The sequence below is a fragment of the Lonchura striata genome, chromosome 7 (genome assembly GCF_046129695.1).
Source record: "Lonchura striata isolate bLonStr1 chromosome 7, bLonStr1.mat, whole genome shotgun sequence".
NCBI classification, from domain to species: Eukaryota; Metazoa; Chordata; class Aves; order Passeriformes; family Estrildidae; genus Lonchura; species Lonchura striata.
Genome location: NC_134609.1, coordinates 6,503,955 through 6,519,015, shown reverse-complemented (window position 1 = coordinate 6,519,015; position 15,061 = coordinate 6,503,955). Strand labels below are relative to the sequence as shown.

The following is a 15,061-nucleotide window of genomic DNA, read 5'->3' as shown; positions in this document are numbered from 1 at the left end:
AGCAAAGTGGCAGCTTACACAGCATACTGTGCTGTGTTTTTCCCCACAGCATTTTCATCACTGTCATAAGAATAGCCATTTTTCAATTAATCCAAGCAAGGCTACAGCCATAACTTAATTTAATATGATTTTAAAGTGACTTAGGGCATGAATGTTAACAAATGGTTAAAAGGGCTTACCAGTACAAGGATTTTATGTCAGAATAAAGAAAGGTTCAAAGACAGATTTTTGCTATCTTTAATAAAAATTCTAAGCATAGTGACTACAGAGGGGGTAGTGCATGAATCCTTTCATAAACCCAAACACAGCTCAGGACAAAGTGAAGTTAGTACCCATCTGACTCTATTAAACAGGGAGACTGATGCCTTCCCAGAACTCCATGCAGATGCCATTGATTACTACAGTCTGTCCTAGTTCCTAACACAATTTCTGACAGGTATTTGTATTTGCTACCCCCAACATTAAAAATACATTGTTCTGACTGAGCAGTAGTACTACATATTTCATCCGCAGTGTTTATTGCAAAAAAAAAAAAAAAAACAACTTACATTAATACCAGTCTTCTTCCTTTCATCTCTTACTTAAAACTTGACTTTCCCTTGAAAAAAAGAATATACTCCAAGTCCCATGGTTCAGGAATTTCCTGAACCACACACTAGTTCCAAGTTTATCTTGCCTGATATTCCTTGAAAGCTCCCTGTATGGAATGCCCCAGCCCAAAATCTCTCAAAGGCTGTATTGAATCTGACAAAGAACCTCACCTCTTGGCTAGATTCAACACTACACAGTGATTCTGAGGGCCATAAAGAAAGACAGGAAATCCTTTCAAGTATTTAAAAAATGCTGAAGAGTTATAATGGAGCATCTGTAAGTTAATTTCTTTTTCCTCCTCTATCCTAGTCAGCAAATAAGTTCAGACAAACATCTTTTGCTTAAAGGACTTCTCATGCCCATCACTTACACTTCCAGATATTCAGTTTCAGTACAAGGGAAAAATTATAGTAAGGCAAGTGGATGCACAACTAAATTTATTATAATCTGGATATAACTAAAAATAGTAGACATAGGATGTCAAACAAAATTATCAAAGGGTAATTAAATACTCTACATTATCAGAGATTATTAAGTACTCTGATTTAATATTGAGGTTACACCCACTCCAGAGCTTCCTGTGGACAAAACATAAGCAGTTTTCAGAAATACAGTTGATCAAGACTGCCTTTATTTTCTTTCTAGGTGAAATCAGTCTTGAGTATTGTTTTAATGGAGCAATGGCTCCCCAGGTGTTCCTAAATATCTTGACTATAACTTGGTGCAAAGCTCACAGCTCTGAACAGATACCAGCTCTTGTCTTATATACCTGCCAAGGAAATAATCTGTAGTTATATCATGCTGGGCTGTTTAACCCATTTTTACTTAGCTCTACCTCACAGAAACTAAGGAAATTCCTAATATGCTTCTGAGATGCTGCATGTTAACACAGTCATAAATAAATTCCTAACACTTTTTCACCATTTTCCCCCTTTATATTATCTCACAGCTCTCCCTACAACCACCAAACACTTAAGTGTGCTAATTCTAAACTGCTTCTTTTAACAGAATTAGATAGTAGAAACAGCAGTTAGAGAAAATAAAGTGTTCAGGGGTTTTGGGTCTCCTGAAGAATCAATTCCATAACTACAAGCCTTCACTTATTCTTCCATGTATTAAAAAGGAGATCCAATGATGTTACCAGCCAAATAAATATAAATTCTGATAGCTCTTCTTTGACTCACAGCCTTAACTAGAAGAGACATGTTCACACACTGCTGCTTATCCTAAAACTGTCTCTCTATGGAGACAATACACAAGAGTAAACATGTTGGAAAAGGTCACTAAATAAATACCAGCAAGAGAGAGAAAACTTCATTATAAAATCACTTAAACACAGAACCTGGCATTTTTAGCTTTAAAAAAAAAAAACCAACCCAAAAAACACACAAAAAGCCACATCACTTATCAACTATTTGTACCAATTTAATCTCCTTTACTGTTAGAAACCATCTTGGACATAAGGCATTTAAAGTTCTTGAAAATTGAAAGCATTAATATTATTCATTTTGAAGAACCTGTCATCCCATCTGCTGAAGCAGAAGTGCACAGAAATTGTATTCTTGTTTTCAGCAGACAAACAAAACCCTATTTTACCATATTGCTTGTATTCAACAAATGTTGTCAAATCAACTTTCACCTATCTTTTGCTGGAAAATGTGGAAGGGCAATAGTGAGCAGGATGAGATAAAGAGAAAGAAAGAGAGCCCACTTGGTGAGTTTTTAAAGAATGGAATTGTGACAGAATTGCCTTCACACTGTATCAACAACACTAGGCTTCCTACTGAGGTGTTATTTTTGAAACAAAATCAGATTTCAGTCATATCCAGACATTTGTCACTTCTTTTAGGATGTAATAAAACCAAATCCAGAAACCTATGAGCCACTTACCTACAGGTTTTGCAGCAATACTGTAAAAAGGCTCAAATTAAGAAAAACCAGAACACACTGTGAGAAACAACAGGAAATTAGAAACAATCATTCTCTGAAATTAAATTCTTCGTTTTTATCTATGCCAATTATTTTTCTCCCATTTATACACATCCTTGCTTGCACTTCCCTATTTAGAGTTTACCTTTACATGTTGGTGACACAAAAAATTTGATTCTGTTCACACTAATTCTGCCAAAGAGCTAACAAAAATACCTAAAAAATCTGCTCTTCAGTCCATGCTCCAACTGTACAATTTTCTACCACATTAATTTTAATATTATTAGCAATATGTAATATGTAGCATTGCAGCAATGACTAAGTAACCAAATATTTCTAGAACTTTAAAACAAGCAGCTATCAACTACCACCTTTATCTACTATGATGTTTCAAGTTTTTCCTTCACATGATATTTTATTATCCATAGAATCAGTAATGCTTTTGATAAATTATTAGATGTATTTGTTTCATGCTCCACATTCCTCTTGCCACCCTCATCATGTCAGAGTAAGGTTATCCATTCACTGTAGCTGAGGGTAAAATAATTCACTATGATTAATGCTATCACTAAAAAGAATTTGTTTTCTTGAAATAGCACATTCAGAATAATAGTTCAGATAAGGCCAGGGCGGATTTTTTTATATCTCTATGACAAAGTGTCTCTGGTTTTCTTGTCAGTTCCTCTTAAGAAATCATCAGGTACACATTCCAGCACTGCCAAGATCAACAATAGCAGATAGATGCTTTTAACCAAATCCCAGAACTGTAAAATGCTTGTTTATGGGAGGCTTGTTTAAGGGCTGCCAGAACCTGAGAGGAAGAGCTTTGATGCCTGTTTCATATATGACCATTTCACAGCTTTTTTTTCCCCCACATTCTTTTCCTTGTTGAGCTCTGCTTCCTGTCTGGCAGCCCTGGCAACCCCATGGCAGATGGAGACGTACCTAAGACCCCGTACTCGGAGAGGGAGCTGTTGCACACGGTGTAGGGGGCCTGCTGCTCCCACAGGTGATTCATGGGAACACAAATTCTCTTGTCAACTTCTTGATCATGAAGTACATGGTGACGATGGCTGCAAAGAGTTGTTGAAAGAGATTTATTAGCCAAGAATCATTTTGGGCTTTAACAGAGCTATTTTTAAAGCTAAAGCATCAAAATTGTGTTCTGGAAAGCAAGCAAGCACCATGGTTATCTCTGCTACACACAACACCCTGGTCTGATTGAAACCATGGGAAATACAATCACATGTCTAAATACAATTGCTGCACTGTAAGAACTTTTACTGACTATCCAGGCTTCTCAAGCACTCAAAGAAACTGAAAATACCTCGTCGGTAGTAGAAATGGGGAACAAGAGAAAAGGATGGGGAAGTTGTTGCTATCAAATAGAATTATTAAAGAAACTCAGAGGAACAAAATTGTTATTAAAAACATGTCCTTTGCCTTCCTCACAAATTCTAATATTTTCCTTGAAGTAATTGTTGTTTGTCTTTAATGGAAAAAAATGTCATCTTCAGCACTGAAACTTGAAGGAGTTGTATCCTTTTTCCTGCTCTTTCCACTCACATGCACCATTTACGGTTCTCTAGAACACCATTAATCAGCATTAGAATAGGGCACCAAGGAATACTACCAAAGCAGAGATGACTGAAGTAATTACTGCAATCCATTAACTCTCTGAGCAGACTGAGTGAATCACAGCAATATGCCCAGCTTTACAATCACTAACATAAGGCCAGTTATTGTACTGGTAACAATACTGTGTGTTGTACAGCTGCCAACACTGAAGTCTGACTCTTTTTGCACTTCCCTTGCTATAATGAATGCTAGCAAAAGAGCTATGAAATTTATCTAGAACTCAACAATGTAAAACCAGAAAAAGATTGAACCTTTGAAGAGCAGCACAGGAATGGAAGTAGAGAGAAAGGGGGAAATTCACACAACAGGCAGCTGTTTCGCAGAAATCATTTTTGCCACTGTAATTTTGATTTTGTCATTAAGTCAACGACAGAAAACCTAGCTGTTAAGCTTCTTGAGTACAAAGTTTTGTGTTTCCTTAGCAAAAGGTGATTAAGATGAGCAGAGATGCCTAGTCAGAAATATACAGACATGAAATCTGCACATCTGCAAACCAGTACAGAATCAAGGCTGTCCCCCCCGCTTCCCTCTGTCCTAAAGAGTTTGTCTCCAAGAGGAGAAGGGGTCTGGTGCAGCTTTGTCTAGCTTCTATGTATTGATAGTGTTGAGGACCGAAACAGGAAGAAAAGAAGCCATCACATGGAATATTGAAAGAAAGAACTATTTTCTAGACATCACTTTAGAAGCTCCAAAACAGTGAAAGCACCCCATCATGTTGTTTTACTATGGAAACACAGTATATTCACTTCTTTCCAAATTCTAGCCAATGCCATACCAGAGAAGACAGGCACCAAGATTTATTTCTCTCTTCTGCAAGCATTCACAATGAAGCACAGTGCAGCATTCACCCCAGGTATTGGCATTATATCAAAGGTTTCAATTAAATACATCATTAACATTTTACTCTACAGAAAATCAGGTAAGGCAGCAAACTGTACATATTTTACCAAATGATAAGATCCTGCCTTCATACATGCCCCACAGACATTAAAAGTCTTAGTACAAAGGACCTTATTTCACTTTAAAAACCAACTGGCAACACATTTGTTCACAGGGTACACAAGCTCCAAGCAGTCACCACTGGAATCTAAGAGACTCGGGATCTGCTGCAGCAAGTATCCTCTGGAATACAACTGTATTTTTTGTTAGAAAGCAGGGGAAATATACCATTCCTGCTTTTCAGCAAGAGAAGGTAGAAAGTGTCAAAAAATGTTTGTTCTGGCTTAAATACTATACTTTAAAATGCTGCTTACAGATACACAGGAAATTTGATTATTATTGACTGCAAGAATCTATAATATTCAGATTAATGCTGAAGAAAGAGCCCAAACTTCCTCCTCCCTGCAGAAGACCATATTCTTTAAACAAATGCCAAGTTATTTCTTTAAGTGTGGGACTTCAACAGTTTTAACAACATCTAACAGTTATCTCAGTACTGACCTGAAAGTACCTCTCTCCACATCCTGCCCACTCAGTCGGACATGGATCCCTTCTTTGAGCACAGAGCCAAAAGCCATGTACTCTGCTAAGGCCCAGTCAACAAGCCTGTTCTTGGTCATTTCCGAGCGGGCTTTCAAAATCCGAGAGAGTCCTACATCAGAACAAAGATCAGAAAGGAATGGATCTACTTCAGAGAAATTCTCTGTTTACACAGCATTCACCATTCTCCTTCCTCATTGCCTAAACTAACCAGAGATACCAAATCAGGTCTACAAACTGTTTTTCTAGAACTGAACTGCTGGCAAAATAAAACAACTTGCTTCCCAGCAAGCAGTTGTATAATGTTCATACCTTGCTTTTGAAGAAGAAAGTAAGGTTGACTGTGTCATAAACTACTGAGGACAATTAAAAAGACCCGTGGTGAATTTATTCTTCCACAAGATTTATTTTTACATCTCTAACACCAAGTGCTGTTTTATAAGAGACCAAAAACAACGATTTGGTTTCTGAATTTTTGTCTTCTTCCTTTCCTCATTTTCTCTTGGCATTTGTCTTATTGCACTTCTGAAGATGTTACACAGTGAAACAGGATGGATGGATCAATACTATGAATATCATATAAACAGAAAAACTGTAGCAGCTGCCAATGGATTTTTCAGTTGGCAACCAATAGCTGACTTTACAGTGAAGATTTTATAACCTTGTGAGCCAAAGCACAAGCTACAACACTGTCATTTTCAAAGGGAACAAAACTCCACAGCTGCACACAGGTGCTTCAAGTTTTGAGGCCACAAGTCTCTCATATTCACTGTCAATTGATAGCACCTTATTTTGCTGCACTGATACTTTTGGTAAGCTTTCCCAGATGCTATTTTCCCATTTTCCCTTTCCTTACTTTCCACAATTTTACAGAAAAACACCTCATTTTCTTTCTACATAAAACTCTCATTGAAATTGCCTCATTTTAAGTAAAAAAAAAAATCTTGAAAATTTTCCCATTAGAACATACTAAACATTTGATTAAAAACATAATATTCCAATTGTTTGTTGCAAGACTATATGATATTAAGCTTTTTTATTCTAGTGAAAGGACAAAGTACTTCAAATTTCTGTTTCTCTCCCCTTGTTTCTCCACAGATTCCCTCTCACAGCCTTTTAAACTGCATAAAAGAATCTAGCATACCATAATTGTTTTGAACCATAAATCTACCTTATATACTGGCAAGTGTTCCCTAGTGTCAATGGTTAATCAACTCACTAACAAGAGACCAATTTACCTTTTTAATTAGAATGTCTAGAATTCCATTTTATTGGGTAACTACAATTTTTAATTTATCAGTGTCACAACGAAGTGCACAAATGTGTAGAAGAGTTAAATTTATCCATTAATTGTATCTGCTCAACAAGCCTTTAATTAATAACTGGAATGCCCCACCATCATTACTTGTGTTTTACTTCCCAAAGGAACAGAAACACATAGAATATTTACAGAAGACAAACTTTATTCTTTGATGGATGACTCCAGAAAGGATTAGCTTTCTCTGTTTAGAGATTTTAAAGAGAAAAACTTCTCTTTATACCCTATTCTTAGTATGTATCCTACAAGTCAACAAAAGAAAAAAGATTCCTAAACAAAAGGTCTCCATGTTTCTCCATGGAATGAGCAGGTAATTGATCCTAGTAGTTGCTAGATTTCAACCTGCCCAGGAAATAAAACTATCTCACAACTCTTACACAGTGTTGGGGCTCCCCAGTGAGACAGATACTTACTGTAATAGATGCCAAAGTGAGGAGTGAATCTTTTCAGAACAAAAGATAAGACTTTTTCGGAAAAAAAGCAAGGACTTGAAGAATTAAAGGAGTTATTAACTTAAGGTTGCAAAGAAACTTCTACCTCACACAAAAGAAAATCTATTTTAACGAGGTATGAAACAGAAGTGGTGTGATTCTGAAAGAATATTATGCTGACAACAAGCAGCAGGAACTTAAATGTCACATTCTCCTCACCCATAGAGTGGAAGAGTCAAAGTAAAAAAAGTCACAGGCATTTTCCTCTTGGAGAAACAGTCCAAGAATAACTTCTGTGCAGAAATACAGAAATGGAGCAAGACACAAAGCCAGGAGGAGACACAAAGCCTTCAGCTGACCTGAGTGTATTTTGAAGTCTTTGACTGGCACTGAACTAGCGACGTTGCCAATGTGAGTGAGCAGCTCCTCTGAAATGCCCGTCGGGGGACACGACATGCTCTTGGGCTCTCCATCCGCAGTAAAGAAGCCTGCCAGGACAAGAGATGGAGACATGGTCAAGGACTGTTTAGGAGATATGTATATCACCTACAATTTGTTCAACAACTCAAGTGACATGCTAAGCAGCAGACTAAGCCCAGTTCTTCTCCTTTTGCTGGGAAACAATAATTTTGATTACATGACAAGAGAAGTTGATCTTGCAGGCACACAATGATCTATATTGTTCCAGCTTTCACTCCCTGTGAAGTCCTACTATGTGGGCAGAGGCTGCCAATAAAAGGCATATGGCACCTCAATCCCTCAAACAAAAATAAACAGATGAATAAAGAACATGAGACATACTCCTTCTTCCTGACAGCCCAGACAGTTAACAGTATAGGAAAAACACTTCCCTGCTAAACTGGAAAATGGCTTTTTCAAAGTCACAGCTTACTTCGCACATTTTTTAACAAAAGCATTTATTTCAAGTTGATCTGGCAGAATGCAATATTTACTATTAACAGGGGCAAAACAAAGGTCACATATTCCATTTTAAAGGAATGTTGTCTGATAAAATCTATTTAAATCCTAGATTTTGGACTCAAAATAAAAGCACATTTGGGTAACACTAGGATAAGTGAAAGTACACTCCTTACCAGGCCAAGGTGAATCCAGCCAGTGCTTGATATGAAGGATCTTATTATCCTTAGATCTAGTATATGCTTCTTCACATATTCTGTCATATTTTGCAATTTCTTCCTGTAGAACAAAAAGGTTTTAAAATGGATAAACATAACACCCTCAAATCTTACAGATGATACTTCTCATTCAGCATGACAATAGCAGCTATTTAACTCCATGAGAAAATTTTCATTACAATAATACAAATAAATAAAATTCATTTTATCTGGGATCAAACTGCCTTCTAGAAACATGCTTACACACATTACTCTAAACAAATCATTTCATTGGATAGGTGTTACAGTGGAGTGTACCAAGAGCTGAAGCTGCAAGCATTGCTGTTGAATGAGACACAAGTGAAATACCAAATATAATTTACAGTCATACTTCTAAGATCAATATCATCCAGCTCTTATACTCCTGGCTACAAAAGCCACTAAAGTTTGGAAAAGAAGGTTCCAAAAAATTAGTCTAGCAAAGAACCTACTGGCCACACCTCTCAATGGCAACAGATTGAATACCATATTCCATAGAGACAGAACACTACTGCAATGCCTGTGTTTCAACCCAGAATCACACTGAAGTTATTGAGCTAGCTAATCTTTAAAGGAATTAGCAGTGTTGAGGTCAGTCTGTGCAGCCAAACATCCATCCAGGATCCTAGATCCAGTCACCAAATCCCACGGTTCCTCTGCTGGCACACTCTTTCAATAAATGATTCAGGAAAGCTGCTTCTGCATGAGCTGTGATGCTTCTTATGGATCACAGAATGCACCTACCAAACTGCTTATTTCTTGATCTGCAATATCACATCACTACACCTTCTCAGAAGGTCCAGAAGGTTTCATCTGCCCTCTAAACACTCATTCTCAAAAAAATTCATGTAAAGGCCTAACCAGTTTAATACAGACACCAGACTCAACACTTCACCATTCTGGAATACTTCAAATGATCTCTGAACTTGGTTGAATTCTTGCAAGAAAACTAAAAGGCTAAATTGATTCTATTTCATCATTGCTGGACACAAGCCTGCCAAGGTTATCAATATGAAGCTATCAACAGGAGTGTTCAAATACTGTCTTGCTGCTGAATCAGGGTTCTAGAGATGAAGAACAGCTGACAAATGCTTCTATTTTCCAACGTTCTCATTTAATCACCTTCTCCCTCAGAACTGAAGCAATTTTTAATGAGCAATATATTTTAATTACTTCAGAGCACTTCCAGTCCTTTTGCTACAAGAATAGTATTTTACATGAAAATCCAAGCCAAATTGAATTACAAATTGTCAAAGGTAAAGACTTATCACAATAAGGAAGTTCTCAAGCAGGCAGCATACAGTGACAGTTGGGTCTTTCTCCTTACAACTCCTTAGATTCCCTCTAACTCTCCTGGCATGTACCTCAAATTCCTGCAGTGTCACAGTCCCATCTGCAATCAGTTTGTCAGCATACTTCTTCAGCACTGGCACCTGCTTATGGATCTGCTTGTACATCAGAGGCTGGGTGAACATGGGCTCATCCATTTCATTGTGACCTCGCCTACGATAACAAACCTACAAAGGGAAAGATTGCTTCTGTTGATAAGGAAAAATGTAACATGGAATATTTCCATTTCATAATTTTACAGAGATTTTAAGAGATTTATTGTATAAGAAACATTCATGGCTCTTTGTGGGCTTGTTTATTGCTTGGTTTTTTAAAATGAGGAAACTGAAGGCCTTTAAAATGAAATACATTTCTTGACTGGACCTTCTAAGCCACAAAAAAATAAAGAGCAGTACATAATGCACAGAATGAAAAGTAAAGAAAACCAAGACTTACCAAGTCAACCACCACATCCTTATTGAAAGTGTTTCGCCACTCTGCAGCTACGCTGCACACGTACATCACTGCTTCAGGGTCATCAGCATTCACATGGAAAATGGGAGCATTGACCACACGAGCAACATCAGTGGGATACGGGGATGAACGGGCCATACGGGGGTCTGTGGTGAAGCCAATCTAAAAATTCCAGAAGCTTCCATTAAAATAAATTAGCATCTCCTGCTAACTCTGTTTTGAAGTTTGCATTTAATAGCCATTCACACAGCAACAGCACCAGCTTTTCATTTTGGCTAGCTAGCTTATTTTTGCTCCCTTAAATACCAAGGCAAGCCTAATCCAATTAAGTATTACAAATTGAATGGAATATACATGGGTGATAAAATATTATCTGCTCAAGAGCTGCTAGATAATAGAATAATTTTCAGAAATATTTCAACCATTCTAATAACCAGAGGGGGCAAGGAATACAGTTAATAACAAACAATAAAAAGAGATAGATGGGCAAATATTCAGCAGAGAAGTTGATTGCAAAAGGCTGTACTTGTTACCTGGTTGTTGACCACAACATGAATAGTGCCATTTGTGGTGTAGGATGGGAGGTCACTAAGATGAAAAGTTTCATAAACCACTCCTTGTCCTGCAAAGGCAGCATCCCCATGTAATAATATGGACATAACCTAAGAGGGAGAATTGTACACACATATCCACACATATATTAGAAAGGAAAACTGCAATTTGAGCTTTTCAGCAAGATTTCTTGGCTCCATATTTCTGTTGTGCTTATAAAATAAAACAGTAAATACATAATAAACCATAAATTTCTCAGCATTCTGCTGCTTTTTCTCAATTTGCAAAGGAAATAAAGCTTTAAGCCTACTTTCCAAAGTTACTCTTGAGGTCTCATGTCAGAAACCATACCTAGTTCAGAAGTTGATATATCCCTTTTGATACAGGAGGAAAAGTGGATGATTCTGTGATATGAAACTACTTGCAAACTCTTTTTATTTGAAACACCAGGAGAAACTACCATTAAAAGTTACTATATTAAACAATCTTTACCTTTTTCCCCGCTGTATCCCCTCGATAAAACTGTTCAGCTTTTGTTTTGCCTTGCACAACAGGATCAACTGCTTCCAAGTGAGAAGGGTTAGCCATCAGGGACAGAGTGATTTTCTTGTTTGTTTTTCGGTTGATCCTCTCATGGTACATTCCTAAGTGGTATTTTACATCCCCAGATCCCTAACAAGAAAATTCAGGAATGTCATTGAGACCTGCTCCATCTGGTTCACTAGGCCTAAAATTTTGCTTCAGCCTAAAAACTGCATCTGGTTACCTGAACATCAGTGTGCACTATGGGTTTGACACCATCATTTCAAACAGAAACACTGTTTCTATTCTATTATCTTACTGTTGTCATCAAATGTTAGATAACTATTTACAGCATATTAATACTCTGTTCATTCATATAAAACAACAAAAAGAGATGCTTAGAAGTTACAAGATCTGTCAAATGGAACTTACTTATCTACAGTCACTCCTGAGAAACCGTCTGCATGTTAGAAGTATAATATAATTCTTAAATTTGTTACAAAATTTCACCAAACCATGTTTCTTAAACTAGAAAAGAAGGCATTGCAGCTGATAATGCTGATTTCATAGTAACCATGACCAAAACAACTAAAAACTATTTTGAATATTGACCTCTCCATACAGATCTAATGGAAAAGCATCTTACCTCATCAGCTGCTTCAAGTTTGGGATCAAACTGACAGAAGATCTGCTCCAGCTCTTTTCGGATTACATTAGCCAATACATTCAGCCGACCTCTAAGAAAATTTCAAACACAGATATGCCTCAAAAATGGTACTAAGAGAGTCAACAGCATAAAACTTACAAAATCTGTAAACCACCCTGTAAGAAATTTGCAAATGTTCTCTTCAAACTTTTGAACCTAAAACCCTTAATTTAGCTCTTCTTCCCATTACAAAGTTCCTCCAACGCATTTCCATGGACATTTTAGATCACCCTGTTATCCAAGTGCATTTTGTAGCTAACTAGCAGTCTTCAAATAATCACATTATAGATTAGTTAAAACAGACTGCAAAACTAAGTTCAAAACTACCTCACCAAGCCTTCCCAGTTCTAGAGATTCTATGCAATGGGAGAGATACCATGGCTGCTGCCACATTTGCTTGCAGCTTCAGAGTACACAGAGTTTCTCTATCATTTACTTTTGTAGTCTGTAGCCTCTTATTGACAGGCATTTGCTACATTTCTCATTACTTGTTATGACTGACTCTTCCTACCTCAGCTTCTCTAATATCAACTTTTTAAATAAATTTCTAGAACCCAAATCTTGTCCTGACACAATAAGCCTGTTTGTTGGGGTGTTTCCATTGGCATTACCTATGAGGCATTCCCATTATAACATATTCAATTCCCATTTCACTGGATTTATCAATGATGGTCTTAAGTGCAGGAATCATTACTTCACATCCTTCCAAACCAAATCTCTTTTCGGAAGACCACTTGCGAGCAAGGAAATCTTCAAATCTTTGCCAAAAAGAAACCAAAAAAACAAGAGAAATTATTTGTACCAAGCAAATACCAATAGTTTACTATCTTACAGCAAATAAAGTTACATTAAATGGTTTTAAAATATCAGTGAATACAAGTTAGACACCTGTGGAATTCAGTCACACATGGGGAGACAGAAGAAAATTCAGTCTTCTTTCTTCCCCATCTGAAAACTATTGACTAGGACTTTGAAGCAATTAAGGGTCCCCACCTCAGACAAAATTAATTTCCCAAGTTAAACTCTGTTCTCATGTACACAAATCTGACCTCTGGGAAGGCAGAGTGACAGCAAATTAGTCTTTTCTATGAATTGAAGAAAATATAACAGAGAGCCTCTATTTTCTAATACCTGTAACAAAACCAGAGTAGAAAACACACCTATTCCATAGGTCTCATTCAATAGCAAGGCTTCTCAGACTGAGTGATGTAACACTTAAGAATGGGCCAAGAAGCAGGACACTGCCTCAGCTTCAGCAGCAGAATGATGTCAATCCCTGACAGCTCTAAGCTCTTTTGTCCTTTAATGCATTTGGGCCAGAGGCAATGTGAGTGGTTAAAAAGTACCTTTTAACAAACACTGAAAGGATTATATATTGTAAAGCTTAGAGATAGGAAAGGCAGAGAAAATACATCTCCATGAAAGTAACTGTATTGGTTACATCATCTGTGCAGTACCTCACCTCATAACAGTACCATAATCCATTAACACTCAGCTTATTCCTCCCTTAGAATCCTGACATTTAACTCTTTAGACTGAAGTACTAAAGGCAGTGATATGAATTGTTACCAAAATTTCACCTAGCTCAGCCATCAATACCTTACAATCAATCTCACTTCATTTTTAGATCTTTTGACATAGAATCTTAACCAAAAACTGTGCCTATACAAATATCTGACTCCTGTGTTTAACAAAGGACATATACACTGTTTCAGATTGTAGGGACTGAAATAAAACTTGTGTCTGAGAAGCCTTGTTCCAGGGGTAAGAAGATAATTCCATCTCTGGGATCACAGTATTTCCGCACAGATAGCCCCAATGGGAGCAGCCAATAAGCTATTGTCTAATGCGCTTTCTTTTACTGTAGATACTAAAACTGCTGCTGCCAGCTCATGCAACAGCACAACACATCTTGGCACTTCTCAAAATGAAAAGGGCAGAAAGGACTTAAAATAACACACCAACATTGTTCTGACACGTTCTGCAACAGTCTACAAATCTTTAGCACATATATATATATTACTAGTGTGTTGAAACAACTTTTTCCTAGTTTACCTCCTCAAGCCAATGAAAACATGGCCAGGCATGCCACTAAATGCCTTTTGAGAGAACAGAACACTAAGACCCTGACAGATTCCTCACAGCACACACTTTCCTTTGATAAGGCAGGCAGGTTACCTACACCCTCCTGTACTCCAGATTTCAGTGAGGCTGTCTCTCCCAACATCAGCAGCTTGCAGGTCCCCCAGCTCGCAGGCAGCAGGCCCAGAGCAGTGTCCCAGCCCAGCCCAGCATACCTCATGGAGCGCACCAGCCTTGCCAGCAAAGTCCTTTTATCCTCGTTCGTGAACTTCATCACGCCCGGCGTCTCAAACTTCTGACGGATCCACTGGCACTGCTCCACGTCGTTGATGAACATGAACTCCAGGCCAATGTGTTGGCAGTAGGTATGCTAGCAAGTGAAAACACCAACAGAGAAGCTCTAGGAGCTAGTGGGCCTAATATATTAGTTTCACAAAGAAATATCCTCTTAATTGTATCTTCTGTTATTCTCATGAAAGCTACCACATCTTCCTCTTCCACAATATCTCCCCCAAACTAATTCTACAAATTAATAAATTGTTTTACTGAATCTAGTTTTGTGTCACAAAGCTTTCTCTACAAAGTAACATTTCAAAAATTTTAAACTGGAAGATTCTCATCTCATGCTACAGTCCAAGTAGGCTAACAAACCTGCATTACACTGACTGGCACATTTCAACTAACTTAGTGCTTTTCTTACAGGCATGTACACTCTACTTTAGATGCACCAGCAAAGATTTCAAGTAATTTATCAAAATTTGTGTATTTTATCACAACTTTTGTAAATGTAACCTTAAACCAAGAAATAAAGACAGTGAGAAGACACCTATGAAGTCTAATGCAAATCATCTGATAA

At 37.4% G+C, this 15,061-nt stretch overlaps 1 protein-coding gene across 3 annotated transcripts in view; it reads right to left on the bottom strand.

Moving 5' to 3' along the window:
* OGDHL (oxoglutarate dehydrogenase L) overlaps window positions 1-15,061 on the bottom strand; it is a 47,187-nt gene that overhangs the window by 13,090 nt on the left and 19,036 nt on the right. For all 3 annotated transcript variants that reach the window (XM_021536150.2, XM_077784555.1, XM_021536152.3), the window contains 11 exons: window positions 14,421-14,575; window positions 12,735-12,881; window positions 12,064-12,154; window positions 11,388-11,567; window positions 10,877-11,005; window positions 10,326-10,505; window positions 9,905-10,057; window positions 8,481-8,583; window positions 7,746-7,874; window positions 5,599-5,749; window positions 3,466-3,593 (listed from right to left, as the gene is read on the bottom strand). In XM_021536150.2, the coding sequence (XP_021391825.1) occupies window positions 3,466-3,593; window positions 5,599-5,749; window positions 7,746-7,874; window positions 8,481-8,583; window positions 9,905-10,057; window positions 10,326-10,505; window positions 10,877-11,005; window positions 11,388-11,567; window positions 12,064-12,154; window positions 12,735-12,881; window positions 14,421-14,575 (1,546 nt within the window). The remainder of the gene's footprint in view (window positions 1-3,465; window positions 3,594-5,598; window positions 5,750-7,745; window positions 7,875-8,480; window positions 8,584-9,904; window positions 10,058-10,325; window positions 10,506-10,876; window positions 11,006-11,387; window positions 11,568-12,063; window positions 12,155-12,734; window positions 12,882-14,420; window positions 14,576-15,061) is intronic.